The 18,954-nt window shown below is 43.0% G+C and overlaps 1 protein-coding gene across 1 annotated transcript; it reads right to left on the reverse strand.

The window, feature by feature from the left end:
• Positions 1–8,670: 8,670 nt before the first annotated feature.
• LOC125381904 (flocculation protein FLO11-like) lies at positions 8,671–11,485 on the reverse strand. The gene has a single exon (XM_048399261.1). The coding sequence runs from the start codon at positions 11,483–11,485 to the stop codon at positions 9,638–9,640; it is 1,848 nt and encodes a 615-aa protein (XP_048255218.1). The 3' UTR covers positions 8,671–9,637.
• Positions 11,486–18,954: the final 7,469 nt, after the last annotated feature.

The following is an 18,954-nucleotide window of genomic DNA, read 5'->3' on the forward strand; positions in this document are numbered from 1 at the left end:
CGATGTGCTCAAACAGTGTCCTGTAATCGTGCTGCAGGTGTGAATTGAATGAACGATGTGCTCAAACAGTGTCCTGTAATCGTGCTGCAGGTGTGAATGGAATGAACGATGTGCTCAAACAGTGTCCTGTCATCGCGCTGCAGGTGTGACTGGAATGAACGATGTGCTCAAACAGTGTCCTGTAATCGCGCTGCAGGTGTCCTGAAGTCGAAAATATCAAATAATAAAAGCACAATATCTAACATAAATCTGAACGTTTAGAGTGCATAGAAGTGTGTCCTTCTGATTGGCTAATATCAACTTCTTGTCAGTAATTCCATTGGTCGGTCAGAGTTCGCGAAAGGTCGGTCTGACGTGACCCGTAATGGGATGTCCTCAGATCTTTGTTTAGCGGCAGCGAGAACTAAGATCTGATTTTAATGAGATTGGAAATATACCAGCAATATGACGGCGGTCTGTAAGTAATCTAGTCTTGACCAGACAATCCAGTGATTCACAACATGAGCATCGATCTACATGAGTCACACCACATTTGATACAATGCCAGACGAGTAAAGACAATATGGAACTTTGACCAATATATCTGTCAATCATTCAGCAAGGGAACCGAATACCTCACAAATCTGAGAATACTTCACGGCCATACAAAATACCCCCCTTTCTCTTTACAGGTGTGGCGACGTCATTTGAACACAGCCTCCGCCTGGGATGGATTCAGGTAACACTCGGCATGACACGTACTCCACATCAATAAAACTCGCATTTCGGTCGGTACGATTCACATTGGGAATAATGTTTAGAAGCGACGGTAGGCCCATAGCCTTTGGACCAGGGGGCTGTCATTGTCTCGCCGTTTTCGGGAATGTTCAAACGAGTCCAAAACGAGGCTAAATCTGACCGATCCAAACACTCGGAATGTTTCGAGTGATTCCGCTAGAATCCCGTGGCTTATGTTGTATGGTCTACTGCCGCGTGGGCAGTACAGGTATTTATTATCATGGTTACTTCTGGCGCAGCTTCTGTTATAGTCATAAAACGTAGATAAATAAACAAAAAATGGGAATAGACTGGAAGAGGTGCTTTCATGTTTAATTCAAGAAGTAGTTTATTTCAATAATTTTCAATTGAATTCAACATTTTTGCTTGATTCGGTTTTATCGACTATGTCCGACCACCTTGCCGGGGGAGAAGGGCGGAAACACTGTCTGAACAAATAATAATGAAGTTGAAGATGTTTCGGACGACTTTGAGTCTTCGGCTTTTTTTGTTCCGTCATCAAACTCAGAGTGTGTGAAAGTGGTTCAAGGACGGTTTAACAGATTTCAGTAAAATGACGGCGTGTGTAGGAGGAAAGCTCGAAGTGATGCAGGTCTTTGACACTCCAGGACGGGTGTGGTGCAGAAAAAGCAAGAAATATAATCTGGGTGAACACACGAACCCACGATCATAGCTTTCTGACACCCCTAAGGGACGCAACTATGCACAATCTGCGAGTTGCAGCGCTTCACACTATTGCTTGCCTTTTTTGTTGTTTAACGCCGCACTTAGCATTATTCCAACTATATGACGGTCGTCTGTAAATAATCGAGTCTGGACCACACAATTCCGTGATTGACAACATGAGCATCGATCTGCGCGATTGGGATACGATGACATGCATCAACCAAGTCAGCGAGCCTGACCACCCGATCCCATTAGTCTGCCCTTACGACAAGCACGGGTTGCTGAAGATCAATTTTAACCCGGATTTTGAGGGGTTCTCCCCACCCGTGACCCAGATCCGTCCCCCTTACTCAAGGGCATGTGTGCAATTTATCGGATAGTATTGGCCCAGTGATAGGTCCAAGGTTGTAAAACCGTTGTCACGAAACCGTCAGAAAAGCATGACAGTTCCTACCAAGTCCCACGAAATCCACATCTGCAATTTGCCCCTCCAGTGTAATCGTGTCACAAGCACGAGCACCTGTCAAGTTGATCAATCACTTTGATTGACGGATGTAAATGTTGCAGACAGATTATTTCAATTACATGTATATTCATGTCCAGAGGACTCAAAACCTCATTGTTAAGAAGATGTATTATTGTGACAAAGCATATTTTAGGATATTGTAATGTTTTTGTTTGCTGTAATACCTTTTGTTTCACCAGCGAGAAAGACGGTCTTGTCAAAAACATCAACGATAAAGATTAATTGAGGGCTTAGGGGAGCGTTTTGGCCATGGCAATCCCTCCTCGCCACAAGATCTGCTCTGCTCCATGTGAACCACGTTGTCTACACTATACAATCTTTTATAACACAACTTCCCCACAAAACAAACACCGAATCTATACCCTCCATGTTTGTTTGTTTGTTTAACGCCGAACTGAGGAATATTCCAGCTTGCCTCATACCACATTTGTTTACTTTCTACAGTGACATAATCAGCCCGCAATAGTTAATATTACGCTGTTTTTCTGCTGCATGCTAACCAACCTGCCACTTGTAACTTACACCGCAAAATATCAGCCTGGAACGACTATCTTGATTTCGCAGCAACTACTGTCAACAATGGTCACCGGAAGAACCCATCGGCCCTCACCTTGGGGTCAAATCATGGGACACTGGCGTCAATATCATGTGCAGATTGTGGAAAAAAATTAAATTTTCATTTATTTTTTTCTCACAAGTCACTCAAAAACATCAGCCACAGACCCAATAACCTATTTAAACGGGGCACTATATGCTCATATTTTCCTTCCGGGTCATCGTAAAACGTTTTTTTTCAAAGGCGTTAAGCAAATCATATTCCGGATTTTTGGCGGCGGCATGTAAATAATAGTCGAGTTGGGACCAGACAATCCAGTGATTGATATTATGCGCAATGTCCCACAATGTCGGGGTATAACACGTCATCAACCAAGTCTCTGATCCAGTCCACCCGATCCATGAACTCGCCTCTTACAACAAGTATAGGTTGCTGAGGACCTGACGCCTGAGCCATTAGTTAGTTGATGGGCGTGTATGGACCTATGTGTTGAGCAAGTCTCAGTAATATTTTTGAAAACCGTAGTATAATACAAAGCACAAAACTGTGATCTTACGTGTGTGTTCCCTAAATTCCATGAATATATCTCAAACAACTGGAGGGGGTATATGCCTAAAACATGATTCACACCGTCCGTAGATATTTCAGAAATGAGTCAACACCATAAAATGTGCCAGAATACACCAACAGAGAGTGAAATTCCTTCCTGTTGACGGTGTCTGCTTTTGTCCGAAATGCACGGATCTAAATGCGTCTGGTCAAGTTTAAAAGATTTTGTAAATCATAACACAATATGAAATTTTGTCTTTATGCGGATATACAGATTTTCTTCTTTCGTCATCACACGCGTATATGCACGCTCTTTGACAATGCAATGACTTGTGCATGTGTCAAAAATATTTTAAGGGGCGGTGACGATTTCGCGCAGCTAACAGTAATCTCGTGCTGAACAAGCCTACCTCTTAACCTGTCATGCATGAAGACAATTGCACGAGCTTTACGTTCAGTTTCCCGATGCATATCTGCAGATGTACAAAGTTTGTTTGTTTCTTTGTTTCTTTGTTTCTTTGTTGTTCAACGCAGCAATATCCCTGCTATATGACGGCGGCCTTTAAATAATCGAGACTGGACCAGACATTCCAGTGATTGATTGATGAGCATCAATCTACACTGTTGGGATACGATGACAACCAAGTCAGCGAGCCTGACCACCCGATCCTGTTTGTCGTCTTACATGGGTTGCTGAAGATCAATTTCACCCCGGATCTTCACTGGTCGTTAGTGTTAATGTTGTTAAGACACGTAGCACTCGCTATCAGGCAGTTTTTGTGACAAGGCTATATTTGGTACTGTTTGTTATTCTATTGGTAGCCCTGTGGTTTAAGGCCTAACTGGTTGCGTCCTTCAGCTACCAACATCATGGGTTCTAATCTCAGAATCACTCAGCTTATAATCATTGGTCTAGGAGCATCGCCCGAGAGTATCACTATTCTTGGGTTTCACCGTGGTGTCTTAGATGACGAGACCCGTGAAGAACCGGGTTAGAATAGGTCTTCAGCAACCATTGTTTGTCGTAAGAAGCGACTAACAGGATTACAAACCGCCGTTTAAAGTTGAAATACTGTTGACTGGGTATTTGGGCGTTCCTCCCAAAATTGTCCCCTCAAAATTAGTTTTTTAACATATTTTCATATTATCCATAATATTGGCGTCTGCCCAAACTGCCTTCATTGTGTATTCCTGCGTACATGGTGTCTTTCATGCAATGTAATGTTTGTTGGACAATGAAAGTTATAAAATACTACCAAGTATTTTTTTCATATCAATACACCGCAATTGTTTTTCACTTTGTGTGAGTTCATTGGAGTAAAAACCTTCCTCGAGTGAAACTAATCCGTCAATGTTACGTCATTTCATCAATACGGTCTCGTGAATAATGTAGAATGTCAACATGTGAGAGGCCTCTCGTCCAATGGAAAAGCCGTATATCGTCCAAACTTCCCATGAAAAAAATATTTCCACATACGTATCTGCAAGTTTTGTTTGTTTGGTTTTTTTCGTTGCTAAACGCCGTAGTCAGCAATATTCCAGCTATATGACGGCGGTCTGTAAATTATCGAGTCTGCACCAGAAAATCCAGTGATTGACATCATGAGCATCGATCCACGCAATTGGAATACGATGACATGCTTCAACTAAGTCAGCGAGCCTGACCACCCGATCCCGTTAGTCGCCTCTTACGACAAGCATAGTCGCCTTTTACGACAAGCAAAGTCGGTATCTGCTAGTAAGCCCGTGAGTGTACCATCCTACATTAAGTAATATTGTGTTACGAGTGAGGGTGAAGCAAGGGGGTATGCCTCAAAACCACTCGCACAATTAAAATGGATTACACAACAATCTAACTGCAGTTCAGAAGAATTTAATTCTACACTAAGAATAATTCATTCCACACAATACTGGCGAACATATCAACGAAGGGCGCCCTAGCAATACTGTCGGCAAAGCAATATGGCAATATTAATATGCAAATTCATAATAAACCAGTGATATAATTCTCCGAATCCGCGCCAGACATCGTTATTTCACAGCGGTACATTAAGCATCGACATGATCGCTGTTCTCTCATCCCCGACATGGGTGCAAATTCACAAAAGTTAATGGGGACCTCAGTATAGATAAAACAGGAAGAAGCAACAATCGAAGCTCTGTCACCACCAAATTGCAAAAACCTCTGCCCTACTACAACAATCACAAACATTATTCAAACATACATCAGCACATATAACAATTGATAATACGACATTTAGTTTCTACAAGTTTTTTAATAGATGGTGAATGACATTTTCACCACTTCTATTCAGTAATGTTTGTCACGGCGGGTAAACAATTTGAAAGAGATTCGCATTTTATATGTATTCGTGTTCAAACTCAAAGCTGGATCTTCCGCGTGACGAGTGAACGTTTGGTTGCTTGGCGTGTCGTGGTAACCCGATTGCGTGAGACGTTGCTCATAACATCAATCAATGGTTTGTCTAGTTCAGCCTCGATTGTTAACATGCCGCGATGGTGCAGTGAGTGAGTGTGGTTTTACGCCGCTTTTAGAAATATTCAAGCAGTATCACGACCGGGGACACTAGAAATGGACTTCACACATTGTACCCATGTCGGGTATCGAACGAGGGTCTTCGACGTGACACGCGAACGCTTTAACCCCCCCCCCCCCCCCCCCCCCCCCCATGGTACAGACGCTGTAATGCTGACTGCGGCCTCAAACAACAAAGAAACAAACTCGTAGTTAAAGCTCTTTCAGACACACACGTACGTCATCGTGTCATTAATCAAAACCTGCAAGTCATGTCCACTAATTTTGGTAATTAATAATTCAAAGTTATCTGTCGATTAACAATGGACGAAAAAGACCCCTCGTGGAAGCTCGCTCTTCTGAACCACGTAATACGTAGATCCTGTTTGTGTGAAGTTGGAAATATCGGCCGTTCCGTTCTTGGAAGTGCCGTTTGAAGGAGTGTTGCAGCAAATTGATAACATCTTTCTCTTATTTATCACCTCGTTTTTAGGTGGTAAAGAAATCACATTTATTGTCAAAATAACCTCATTGGCAAACCCACGCCCTACCAAGATTGTAAGAGGGGAAAATAATGAAAGTACAATGTATATTAACTCTTGATGCATGTGTGACCAACCAGCTCCCAAACATCAGGTCTGTCGGAAGAGCCGACGAATCGTGGTCGCCTGGTTACAATCAGTTACCTCGTTGAGCGTGTCGTTGTGTCACAACGATGTGAGTCATTGTTCATGCTGTCAACCACTGGTTTACCTGGCCCAGATTCGAGTATTACAGGTCATGATCACGCTATAATGTTGCAGAACGACTTTCACTCACTCACTTTATCCATGTCCATAAGTTTTGCTTTAGTAATATCAGATGCATCAATCAGTCAAGAGAAAATACCCATGGGTATTCAAGGTTAGAACTGGTCCGAAGTAACCAATTCTTGTATTAAAAGGCGACTTAATGGATCGGTGCGCTTGCTTGGAGGCTTTTCAGATTATGTGTCATCGATCTATCCCGACGTTGCTCATAATATCAATCACTGGTTTATCTGGTCGAGACTCCATTATCTCCAGGACGTCGTATAGGTGGAATATTGCAGACGGTGGCGTTAAACATTAAACCGACAAAAACAATAAACATAAATATTTTTTATCGCCTTAAATAAACATATTACTTCATGAAAAACTCAAACGATCAACAGCCGTGATGGAAATATTTAACATTTATTCATAACAATTGTAAACAACATAAATATTGCACGTAGAGATTTGGCTTACATCCATTCACACCAGGTTGACCACGTAGTAATTTGAAAAACATTCTTGGCTTGAGACTGATTTTAACATTACGACACTCCAGAGTTAAAAACATTCACACTAGACGTCGAAATAATTAACAATGTATGTGTCCAAACACTTAAAGGGGGAAGTTGTTATCAACAAGTGTATGGTATAAGGTTACGTAATGTGAGCTAACTTAACTCCTTATGACATATATTACGTAACATTGCCGTACAACACGTACATGTCCTGCCCCGTACATTGTCTTCGTTGATTAAAATTCATACGCAGTGACCTTTTAATACACAATAGAACACCAGCTTCCACGAATAGCCGCAGAGATTCTGTGAATCTTTTCCCAAAACATCCTTGATGACCATCCAGTAAGCTCGGCTCAAATCACCAATAAATTAGTTCCTCTAATAACATAACCTTTGGTTCCGGATACTGTTCACTTATATCGCCATTCCCCTTTTTTGACAACCTGCCAGAACTTGGTTACTGTGTTCTGTTTGGATGATGCGTCGGCTTTAGGAAGCAGCCTCGTGCACAGACACAAACCAGGGTTGTCATAGGAACGTGACAGGGAAGCGCAGATTTTCTCCAAATCCTCACATCTACCCAGAAGAGCTGCGTCGGAGGTGCTCAGTGATTCCTGAAATAGTCAAAGGGAAGTAACTCTTAAAGAAGCATCATAAAATACTCACGGCAGAGTTTTGTCCCTTCATTAGTATCGCCACCTATTAGTATTAATACTCATATTATGTTTGATAAAGTGAACAACGAGCTGCTACAGCAAGCATACAACGTATTTATGAAGTACAGACATACTTTAGTTTACACCCTACCCCGTGGGACTCCGAGTTCCCTACCCCGTAGGACTCCGAGTTCCCTACCCCGTAGGACTCGAGTTAGAATAGGTCCACAGCTTTCTATGCTTGTTGTAAGAGGTGACTTCATGTGACATTGAACTTTTCATATCACTCAACACTTGGGCGCATGTTATTTCTTTGTTGGTTCGTTGTTTTACGCCGCACACAGACACGCCAGAGATCTTTACCAACTCTCTGGGTCGCCGAAGTTGGTTTGGCGGCCTATAAGCAGTTGACAATCATGTGACTGATATTATGAGCAATGGTCGTCGTTGACGCTTTATCAACCAAGTCAGCGAGCCTGACCACCCGATCCATTAAGGCGCCTCTTACGACAAGCATTGGTTACTTGGGACCAGTTTAAACCCGCGGCATCAGGCGACTAACGGAATCGCCTGGTCAGGCTCGCTGACTTGGTTGATTCATTTTATCGTGACCAAATTGCGTAAATCGATGTTCATGATGTCAATCACTGGATTGTCTGGTCCAGACTGGATTATTTACAGACCTCCGTCATATAGCTGGAATATTGCTGAGTGCGGCGTTAAACAACAAACAACCAACCAATCACCCAGTTTGGTCGCCGGCTGGGCACGGCGTGCTGGGGACACATCCTCCCTAATAGGAAGTCTTACCAGTTATCGGCTATACTACGTGCAAACGTTATACAACAGTATAACTAACTTACTTGGTGATATGTTTCCGACGGTATAAACACGACAGGCAAATGCAACTTGCTTTCACTGCGATCCCAACGAACTATAAAATGATTCAATTCGTTTGCGGTATTTCACTTACGCCTAACGGCAGATGTATCTAATGATTTTAATTATTCTAATGTGTAGATTTAATGTATCATGCCATATATGGCCTTAATGAATAAAGATTGATTAATCTACACCACTATTTAACCGCCCTTGCCATATAAGTGAATGATAATATCCTACATTCACCAAGAGCCATATTGTTGTTTACTTTACCAACTGTTAAGTACCATTTACATATTTTGGTATGGAAATTTCCTGTTTTCTGGCAGAAGTACCCTACACTTCAGATCCATAGTAAAGAAATGGAAGAATCATTGCATCAAATAGCTTAAACAGATCAGCATTTGAAATATTTGGCTGTCAGGTTAAACAATGTTGAACCTTGGTCCAAGAGAGTATAGGAGTCAATACAATACAACTGTGTACCTTCAAAATGCAATTATTCGTTAAGGACCAGAATGTCTAAAGAACATTTTATCAGTTTTATTTCTTTCCTCCCACATGAAGCTGACGCGATTTGATATAACTCGAACGCTGGTCAAAGCTGCGTTAAACCCAACTCACTCACTGACTTTGTTTTACTTAGATGAACCCTCACACCAGTCTGTCCACCGGCTCACTCTTTCCATCTAACCCCATCTGTAACCTAGTGTTGTCAGCAGGCCGGAAAGGCCATCACACTACATTGATGTCAAGGGTGGCGTTTGTTTATGAAGATTGTCTTGGGTGTGTTACATTTAATAGAAGTGTTTATAGTATAGTGTGGGAACAGGATATGTAACTTTAATTTCACATAAAACAATTGATAGATCTTAGGCTATATAAATAAAAAATTCCAGATGTATACATGTATTTGTATTCTTTAACATGTTACTACATCTTCACTAATGTGATGCGATAAATGTTGACACAGTTGTCTGAAATGCTGCTTTTATAGCAAAATCATTCTGGTTTTAAGTTAAAATAGAAAGCATCAGTGAAAGATCTCCGTGTTTTATACTCACGTGTATTTCTTTAAAGAAACCTCAAACATGATCGTTTATGATATAACAGAGACAGGAGTCGCAATACACACTAACAGTTTAGAGAATGTCATGTGGTTAAAACGCTCAATCAGTTAAACACAGCTGTGCACTGACATGAATGCAGCCAACTGGTCACAGGAATGAGATAGGGGGAGGGAGATAGGGGGATGGTCAAAGGGAAGCAACTCTAATGGTAAAGCGTCGTAAAATCTTATGAAATAGCAACGTATTTGGATTGTCATTGATTGATTCTGAAAGAACCAACAGGGTAATGACAACACATGTGAATAGGGTGGAGGATGCGGTAAGGTAGTGGCAGCAGAAGTCGTCGTTGAAGCGTGAGGGATATCGGTAGAAGTTGTTGTGTTGGTGGGAACACTTGCAGCAGAGGTCGTCGTTGAAGCGTGAGGGATATCGGTAGAAGTTGTTGTGTTGGTGGGAATACTAGCAGCAGAGGTAGTGGCAGCGGAAGTCGTCGTTGAAGCGTGAGGGATATCGGTAGAAGTTGTTGTGTTGGTGGGAACACTAGCAGCAGAGGTAGCGGCAGCAGAAGTCGTCGTTGAAGCGTGAGGGATATCGGTAGAAGTTGTTGTGTTGGTGGGAACACTTGCAGCAGAGGTCGTCGTTGAAGCGTGAGGGATATCGGTAGAAGCTGTTGTGTTGGTGGGAACACTTGCAGCAGAGGTCGTCGTTGAAGCGTGAGGGATATCGGTAGAAGCTGTTGTGTTGGTGGGAACACTTGCAGCAGAGGTCGTCGTTGAAGCGTGAGGGATATCGGTAGAAGCTGTTGTGTTGTTGGGAACACTAGCAGCAGAGGTAACGGCAGCAGAAGTCGTCGTTGAAGCGTGAGGGATATCGGTAGAAGTTGTTGTGTTCGTGGGAACACTAGCAGCAGAGGTAGCGGCAGCAGAAGTCGTCGTTGAAGCGTGAGGGATATCGGTAGAAGTTGTTGTGTTGGTGGGAACACTAGCAGCAGAGGTAGCGGCAGCAGAAGTCGTCGTTGAAGCGTGAGGGATATCGGTAGAAGTTGTTGTGTTGGTGGGAACACTAGCAGCAGAGGTAGCGGCAGCAGAAGTCGTCGTTGAAGCGTGAGGGATATCGGTAGAAGTTGTTGTGTTGGTGGGAACACTAGCAGCAGAGGTAGCGGCAGCAGAAGTCGTCGTTGAAGCGTGAGGGATATCGGTAGAAGTTGTTGTGTTGGTGGGAACACTAGCAGCAGAGGTCGTCGTTGAAGCGTGAGGGATATCGGTAGAAGTTGTTGTGTTGGTGGGAACACTTGCAGCAGAAGTCGTCGTTGAAGCGTGAGGGATATCGGTAGAAGTTGTTGTGTTGGTGGGAACACTTGCAGCAGAGGTCGTCGTTGAAGCGTGAGGGATATCGGTAGAAGTTGTTGTGTTGGTGGGAACACTTGCAGCAGAGGTCGTCGTTGAAGCGTGAGCGATATCGGTAGAAGTTGTTGTGTTGGTGGGAACACTTGCAGCAGAGGTCGTCGTTGAAGCGTGAGGGATATCGGTAGAAGTTGTTGTGTTGGTGGGAACACTTGCAGCAGAGGTAGCGGCAGCAGAAGTCGTCGTTGAAGCGTGAGGGATATCGGTAGAAGTTGTTGTGTTGGTGGGAACACTTGCAGCAGAGGTCGTCGTTGAAGCGTGAGGGATATCGGTAGAAGTTGTTGTGTTGGTTGGAACACTTGCAGCAGAGGTCGTCGTTGAAGCGTGAGGGATATCGGTAGAAGTTGTTGTGTTGGTGGGAACACTAGCAGCAGAAGTCGTCGTTGAAGCGTGAGGGATATCGGTAGAAGTTGTTGTGTTGGTGGGAACACTTGCAGCAGAGGTCGTCGTTGAAGCGTGAGGGATATCGGTAGAAGTTGTTGTGTTGGTGGGAACACTTGCAGCAGAGGTAGCGGAAGCGAATGAGGTGTTGTGCGTCAAGGTGGTGGACATGGTCAAGGGGAAGCAACTCTAAATCAAAAGTGTCATAAAATCATACGAAATATATACATAAATATTTATATATACCCGCCTCGGTTGATAATACATTTAAGTCTTACATCCACGTCTCCTTAATTGGGACATGCTCCAAAATGTCGTGCCTTCAAAGAAATACTTCTAAATACTAGCCGCTTATGGGGATCTGTGCAGTTCTGCATTCGGGAAATCTGCGATTTGATCGTTTTCACTGTCTGAGTCATAGCTTTGTATAAAATCAATTGTAGTTGTGTTAAATCAGCGTAAATATTATCGAGTGCGACGTTATAATGAAGGTGCTTGTTCTGTTAGCGGTCAAAGGGAGACAACTCAACGGTTTCAAGTACTCATCTCAGAGTTTTGCAGTTAGCGGATTATATGCTGAGTGAACACGGGTGTGGTATCATGGGCCGCACACTGACTGTTTCAGTTTCATTTGGGACAAATGTCCTTTTGCGCTATCAACATACTACATCGATAACACTTGGGGAACTGGGCCTTTGATGGTGAAAGGGAAGTAACTGTCATCTTGTTTACCATTTGCTAAATATGCTTACTTCCCCTTGGAACAAGGGACGTAATTCTTGATTTACTGTACGCGATTATCTCCCTTTGAGGACACACGCCGTATGTGAAGTTTTAAGCGAGACACTTGAACAAACACAATTATACCCCTTTGACCACAAACTAAACCACTACCACGTACTATTTGTACATAGTACTTTCCTTCGTATAAGTGTGATTAAAGGATTGACATATTTTCCTCTTAATTCTTTCAACAACGGAATGTTAAAGGATATTTACATCACAAACTGAGTTTGCTATTCGGTGAGAAAATGTGCGAAACGTATAACTTCTTCAATTGAGTTTATTGTTCGCGTTTAAGTACTTTCATTTTTTCATTTTTGTGAGACTTTTCTGTGTTTAAGATATTCGCTGATACTTCGTTCCTTTTAGCGGTATCGTGACACTGACAACATCACTAGAGTTGAATCTTTCTCCAAGATAAATTGGGGATTTCGGTAGTGGTAGTGACAGTACTAGAGGTAGTAACGATGTAGGTGTAGTGGCAGTGACAGTACTAGAGGCACTAGTGATGTAGTTGTAGTGGTAGTGACAGTACTAGAGGTAGTAACGATTTAGGTGTAGTGGTAGTGACAGTACTAGAGGCACTATAGTGATGTAGTTGTAGTGGTAGTGACAGTACTAGAGGTAGTAACGATTTAGGTGTAGTGGTAGTGACAGTACTAGAGGCACTAGTGATGTAGTTGTAGTGGTAGTGACAGTACTAGAGGTAGTAACGATGTAGGTGTAGTGGTAGTGACAGTACTAGAGGCACTAGTGATGTAGTTGTAGTGGTAGTGACAGTACTAGAGGCACTAGTGATGTAGGTGTAGTGGTAGTGACAGTACTAGAGGTAGTAACGATGTAGGTGTAGTGGTAGTGACAGTACTAGAGGCACTAGTGATGTAGTTGTAGTGGTAGTGACAGTACTAGAGGTAGTAGTGATGTAGTTGTAGTGGTAGTGACAGTGCTAGAGGCACTAGTGATGTAGTTGTAGTGGTAGTGACAGTACTACAGGCACTAGTGGTATAGTGGTAGTGGTAGTGACAGTACTAGAGGCACTAGTGATGTAGTTGTAGTGGCAGTGACAGTACTAGAGGTAGTAGTGATGTAGTTGTAGTGGTAATGACAGTACTAGAGGCACTACTGATGTAGTTGTAGTGGTAGTGACAGTACTAGAGGCACTAGTGATGTAGTTGTAGTGGCAGTGACAGTACTAGAGGTAGTAGTGATGTAGTTGTAGTGGTAATGACAGTACTAGAGGCACTACTGATGTAGTTGTAGTGGTAGTGACAGTACTAGAGGTAGTAGTGATGTAGTTGTAGTGGTAGTGATGTAGTTGTAGTGGTAATGACAGTACTAGAGGCACTACTGATGTAGTTGTAGTGGTAGTGACAGTACTAGAGGTAGTAGTGTTGTAGTGGTAGTGACAGTACTAGAGGCACTAGTGGTGTAAATGTAGTGGTAGTGACAGTACTAGAGGCACTAGTGGTGTAAATGTAGTGGTAGTGACAGTACTAGAGGTAGTAGTGATGTAGTTGTAGTGGTAGTGACAGTACTAGAGGTAGTAGTGATGTAGTTGTAGTGGTAGTGACAGTACTAGAGGCACTAGTGATGTAGTTGTAGTGGCAGTGACAGTACTAGAGGTAGTAGTGATGTAGTTGTAGTGGTAATGACAGTACTAGAGGCACTACTGATGTAGTTGTAGTGGTAGTGACAGTACTAGAGGTAGTAGTGATGTAGTTGTAGTGGTAGTGATGTAGTTGTAGTGGCAGTGACAGTACTAGAGGCACTAGTGATGTAGTTGTAGTGGTAGTGACAGTACTAGAGGTAGTAACGATTTAGGTGTAGTGGTAGTGACAGTACTAGAGGCACTAGTGATGTAGTTGTAGTGGTAGTGACAGTACTAGAGGTAGTAACGATTTAGGTGTAGTGGTAGTGACAGTACTAGAGGCACTAGTGATGTAGTTGTAGTGGTAGTGACAGTACTAGAGGCACTAGTGATGTAGTTGTAGTGGTAGTGACAGTACTAGAGGCACTAGTGATGTAGTTGTAGTGGTAATGACAGTACTAGAGGCACTACTGATGTAGTTGTAGTGGTAGTGACAGTACTAGAGGTAGTAAATGTAGTGGTAGTGACAGTACTAGAGGCACTAGTGGTGTAAATGTAGTGGTAGTGACAGTACTAGAGGTAGTAGTGATGTAGTTGTAGTGGTAGTGACAGTACTAGAGGTAGTAGTGATGTAGTTGTAGTGGTAGTGACAGTACTAGAGGTAGTAGTGATGTAGTTGTAGTGGTAATGACAGTACTAGAGGCACTACTGATGTAGTTGTAGTGGTAGTGACAGTACTAGAGGCACTAGTGATGTAGTTGTAGTGGTAGTGACAGTACTAGAGGTAGTAGTGATGTAGTTGTAGTGGTAGTGATGTAGTTGTAGTGGTAATGACAGTACTAGAGGCACTACTGATGTAGTTGTAGTGGTAGTGACAGTACTAGAGGTAGTAAATGTAGTGGTAGTGACAGTACTAGAGGCACTAGTGGTGTAAATGTAGTGGTAGTGACAGTACTAGAGGTAGTAGTGATGTAGTTGTAGTGGTAGTGACAGTACTAGAGGTAGTAGTGATGTAGTTGTAGTGGTAGTGACAGTACTAGAGGCACTAGTGATGTAGTTGTAGTGGTAGTGACAGTACTAGAGGCACTAGTGATGTAGGTGTAGTGGTAGTGACAGTACTAGAGGTAGTAACGATGTAGGTGTAGTGGTAGTGACAGTACTAGAGGCACTAGTGATGTAGTGGTAGTGGTAGTGACAGTACTAGAGGTAGTAGTGAAGTAGTTGTAGTGGTAGTGACAGTACTACAGGCACTAGTGATATAGTGGTAGTGGTAGTGACAGTACTAGAGGCACTAGTGATGTAGTTGTAGTGGCAGTGACAGTACTAGAGGTAGTAGTGATGTAGTTGTAGTGGTAATGACAGTACTAGAGGCACTACTGATGTAGTTGTAGTGGTAGTGACAGTACTAGAGGCACTAGTGATGTAGTTGTAGTGGTAGTGACAGTACTAGAGGTAGTAGTGATGTAGTTGTAGTGGTAGTGATGTAGTTGTAGTGGTAATGACAGTACTAGAGGCACTACTGATGTAGTTGTAGTGGTAGTGACAGTACTAGAGGTAGTAAATGTAGTGGTAGTGACAGTACTAGAGGCACTAGTGGTGTAAATGTAGTGGTAGTGACAGTACTAGAGGTAGTAGTGATGTAGTTGTAGTGGTAGTGACAGTACTAGAGGTAGTAGTGATGTAGTTGTAGTGGTAGTGACAGTACTAGAGGTAGTAGTGATGTAGTTGTAGTGGTAGTGACAGTGCTAGAGGCACTAGTGATGTAGTTGTAGTGGTAGTGACAGTACTAGAGGCACTAGTGATGTAGTTGTAGTGGCAGTGACAGTACTAGAGGTAGTAGTGATGTAGTTGTAGTGGTAATGACAGTACTAGAGGCACTACTGATGTAGTTGTAGTGACAGTACTAGAGGTAGTAGTGATGTAGTTGTAGTGGTAGTGATGTAGTTGTAGTGGTAATGACAGTACTAGAGGCACTACTGATGTAGTTGTAGTGGTAGTGACAGTACTAGAGGTAGTAGTGTTGTAGTGGTAGTGACAGTACTAGAGGCACTAGTGGTGTAAATGTAGTGGTAGTGACAGTACTAGAGGCACTAGTGGTGTAAATGTAGTGGTAGTGACAGTACTAGAGGTAGTAGTGATGTAGTTGTAGTGGTAGTGACAGTACTAGAGGTAGTAGTGATGTAGTTGTAGTGGTAGTGACAGTACTAGAGGTAGTAGTGATGTAGTTGTAGTGGTAGTGACAGTACTAGAGGTAGTAGTGATGTAGTTGTAGTGGTAGTGACAGTGCTAGAGGCACTAGTGATGTAGTTGTAGTGGTAGTGACAGTACTAGAGGTAGTAACGATTTAGGTGTAGTGGTAGTGACAGTACTAGAGGCACTAGTGATGTAGTTGTAGTGGTAGTGACAGTACTAGAGGTAGTAACGATGTAGGTGTAGTGGTAGTGACAGTACTAGAGGCACAAGGGATGCAGTTGTAGTGGTAGTGACAGTACTAGAGGTAGTAACGATGTAGGTGTAGTGGTAGTGACAGTACTAGAGGCACTCGTGATGTAGTGGTAGTGGTAGTGACAGTACTAGAGGTAGTAGTGATGTAGTTGTAGTGGTAGTGACAGTACTAGAGGTAGTAGTGAAGTAGTTGTAGTGGTAGTGACAGTACTACAGGCACTAGTGATATAGTGGTAGTGGTAGTGACAGTACTAGAGGCACTAGTGATGTAGTTGTAGTGGCAGTGACAGTACAAGAGGTAATAGCGATGTAGGTGTAGTGGTAGTGACAGTACTAGAGGCACTACTGATGTAGGTGTAGTGGTAATGACAGTACTAGAGGCACTAGTGATGTAGTTGTAGTGGCAGTGACAGTACTAGAGGAACTAGTGATGTAAATGTAGTGGTAGTGACAGTACTAGAGGTAGTAACGATGTAGTTGTAGTGGCAGTGACAGTACTAGAGGTAGTAGTGATGTAGTTGTAGTGGTAATGACAGTACTAGAGGCACTACTGATGTAGTTGTAGTGGTAGTGACAGTACTAAAGGCACTAGTGATGTAGTTGTAGTGGCAGTGACAGTACTAGAGGTAGTAGTGATGTAGTTGTAGTGGTAATGACAGTACTAGAGGCACTACTGATGTAGTTGTAGTGGTAGTGACAGTACTAGAGGTAGTAGTGTTGTAGTGGTAGTGACAGTACTAGAGGCACTAGTGGTGTAAATGTAGTGGTAGTGACAGTACTAGAGGCACTAGTGGTGTAAATGTAGTGGTAGTGACAGTACTAGAGGTAGTAGTGATGTAGTTGTAGTGGTAGTGACAGTACTAGAGGTAGTAGTGATGTAGTTGTAGTGGTAGTGACAGTACTAGAGGTAGTAGTGATGTAGTTGTAGTGGTAGTGACAGTACTAGAGGTAGTAGTGATGTAGTTGTAGTGGTAGTGACAGTGCTAGAGGCACTAGTGATGTAGTTGTAGTGGTAGTGACAGTACTAGAGGCACTAGTGATGTAGTTGTAGTGGTAGTGACAGTACTAGAGGCACTAGTGATGTAGTGGTAGTGGTAGTGACAGTACTAGAGGCACTAGTGATGTAGTTGTAGTGGTAGTGACAGTACTAGAGGTAGTAGTGATGTAGGTGTAGTGGTAATGACGGTACTAGAGGCACTAGTGATGTAGTTGTAGTGGTAGTGACAGTACTAGAGGTAGTAGTGATGTCGGTGTAGTGGTAGTGACAGTACTAGAGGTAGTAGTGATGTAGGTGTAGTGGTAGTGACAGTACCAGAGGTATTAGTGATGTAGTTGTAGTGGTAGTGACAGTACTAGAGGTAGTAGTGATGTAGTGGTAGTAACAGTACTAGAGACACTAGTTATGTAGATGTAGTGGTAGTGACAGTTCTAGAGGTACTAGTGATGTAGATGTAGTGGTAGTGACAGTACTAGAGGCACTAGTGATGTAGATGTAGTGGTAGTGACAGTACTAGAGGCACTAGTGATGTAGATGTAGTGGTAGTGACAGTACTAGAGGCACTAGTGATGTAGATGTAGTGTTAGTGACAGTACTAGAGGCATTAGTGATGTAGATGTAGTGGTAGTGACAGTACTAGAGGCACTAGTGATGTAGATGTAGTGGTAGTGACAGTACTAGAGGCACTAGTGATGTAGATGTAGTGTTAGTGACAGTACTAGAGGCACTAGTGATGTAGATGTAGTGGTAGTGACAGTACTAGAGGCACTAGTGATGTAGTTGTAGTGGTAGTGATGTAGTTGTAGTGGTAGTGACAGTACTAGAGGCACTAGTTATGTAGATGTAGTGGTACTGACAGTACCAGAGGTAGTAGCGACGTATACCTGTTATAATGGTACAAGTAGGCTTTATTCGTCTATAAATAGATATGGCTGTACAGTGCTGACCTGGAGAGGCTCTCCAAGATAACACGGTCCATGATATCCAGGTGTCGGGCAGATAGAGGTGACCGTGGAATATAGGTGAGTTTGGGGTCACAGACACACATGACGATAATAGTTATAATTCCCCACCTCTTATACATGGAGATGTACGCAAAGTGAATGGTGGCGAATACTAACAGTTTAACTAGGCCAGTTGACCTCTACCCAACACACACACACACGTCCCTCGTCCCCACACCCATCCCACCGCACCCAGACGAATTAGATCGTTGCTCACACTATCAATCACTCGATTATCTGGTCCAGACTTGGTTACTCACAAGAAGCCATCACATTCCTGGGATATTGCTGGAGTGAGACGTGAAACAACACAATCACATCATTCACACACTCAAACCTAGGGGTTTGGTATGATTAGCATAAATACTCTGTATGACCTTGCCCATTCGAACAGTCTCTTATACAAATACGAAAATATCATTTTGAAATATGTTGTTCAAATTTCTAACAACTGAGTCTATACCAAGCACTACTTCCAATCTCAGTTAACACCGCATTGTCAGCTGTTTTCTCCTTCCTCATACCACCACACCAAGCCACACTCCGTGGCCTGACTTGCCCTACAGATAAAGGCCCCCTGGGTGTTTGTAAGCTGCTATGCACTGTGTACTTTTAGACACGGGGTGAATACGCCCCTGTACCGTGTGCTGGTCTAGCTGATGTAAATGGAGATCGGGTGGTCACAATGGTGGCTGACTGTGAATAATACGTGGATGGAGCAACTGAGAAAGTTTCTCAGCTGGGACAAGGCTGATCGTGTTATGTCGTCCTGACACCATAGCTAGAATAACGCGGACTAGTACCGGACTAGTTCTCTCCATGT

Source organism: Haliotis rufescens, unplaced genomic scaffold, assembly GCF_023055435.1.
Source record: "Haliotis rufescens isolate VD_foot unplaced genomic scaffold, xgHalRufe1.0.p SCAF_2, whole genome shotgun sequence".
Classification (NCBI taxonomy): domain Eukaryota; kingdom Metazoa; phylum Mollusca; class Gastropoda; order Lepetellida; family Haliotidae; genus Haliotis; species Haliotis rufescens.

Excerpts from the sequence above, each read along its gene's own strand:
- LOC125381904 (XM_048399261.1), bottom strand. The coding sequence starts at position 11,485 with ATGTCCACCACCTTGACGCACAACACCTCATTCGCTTCCGCTACCTCT.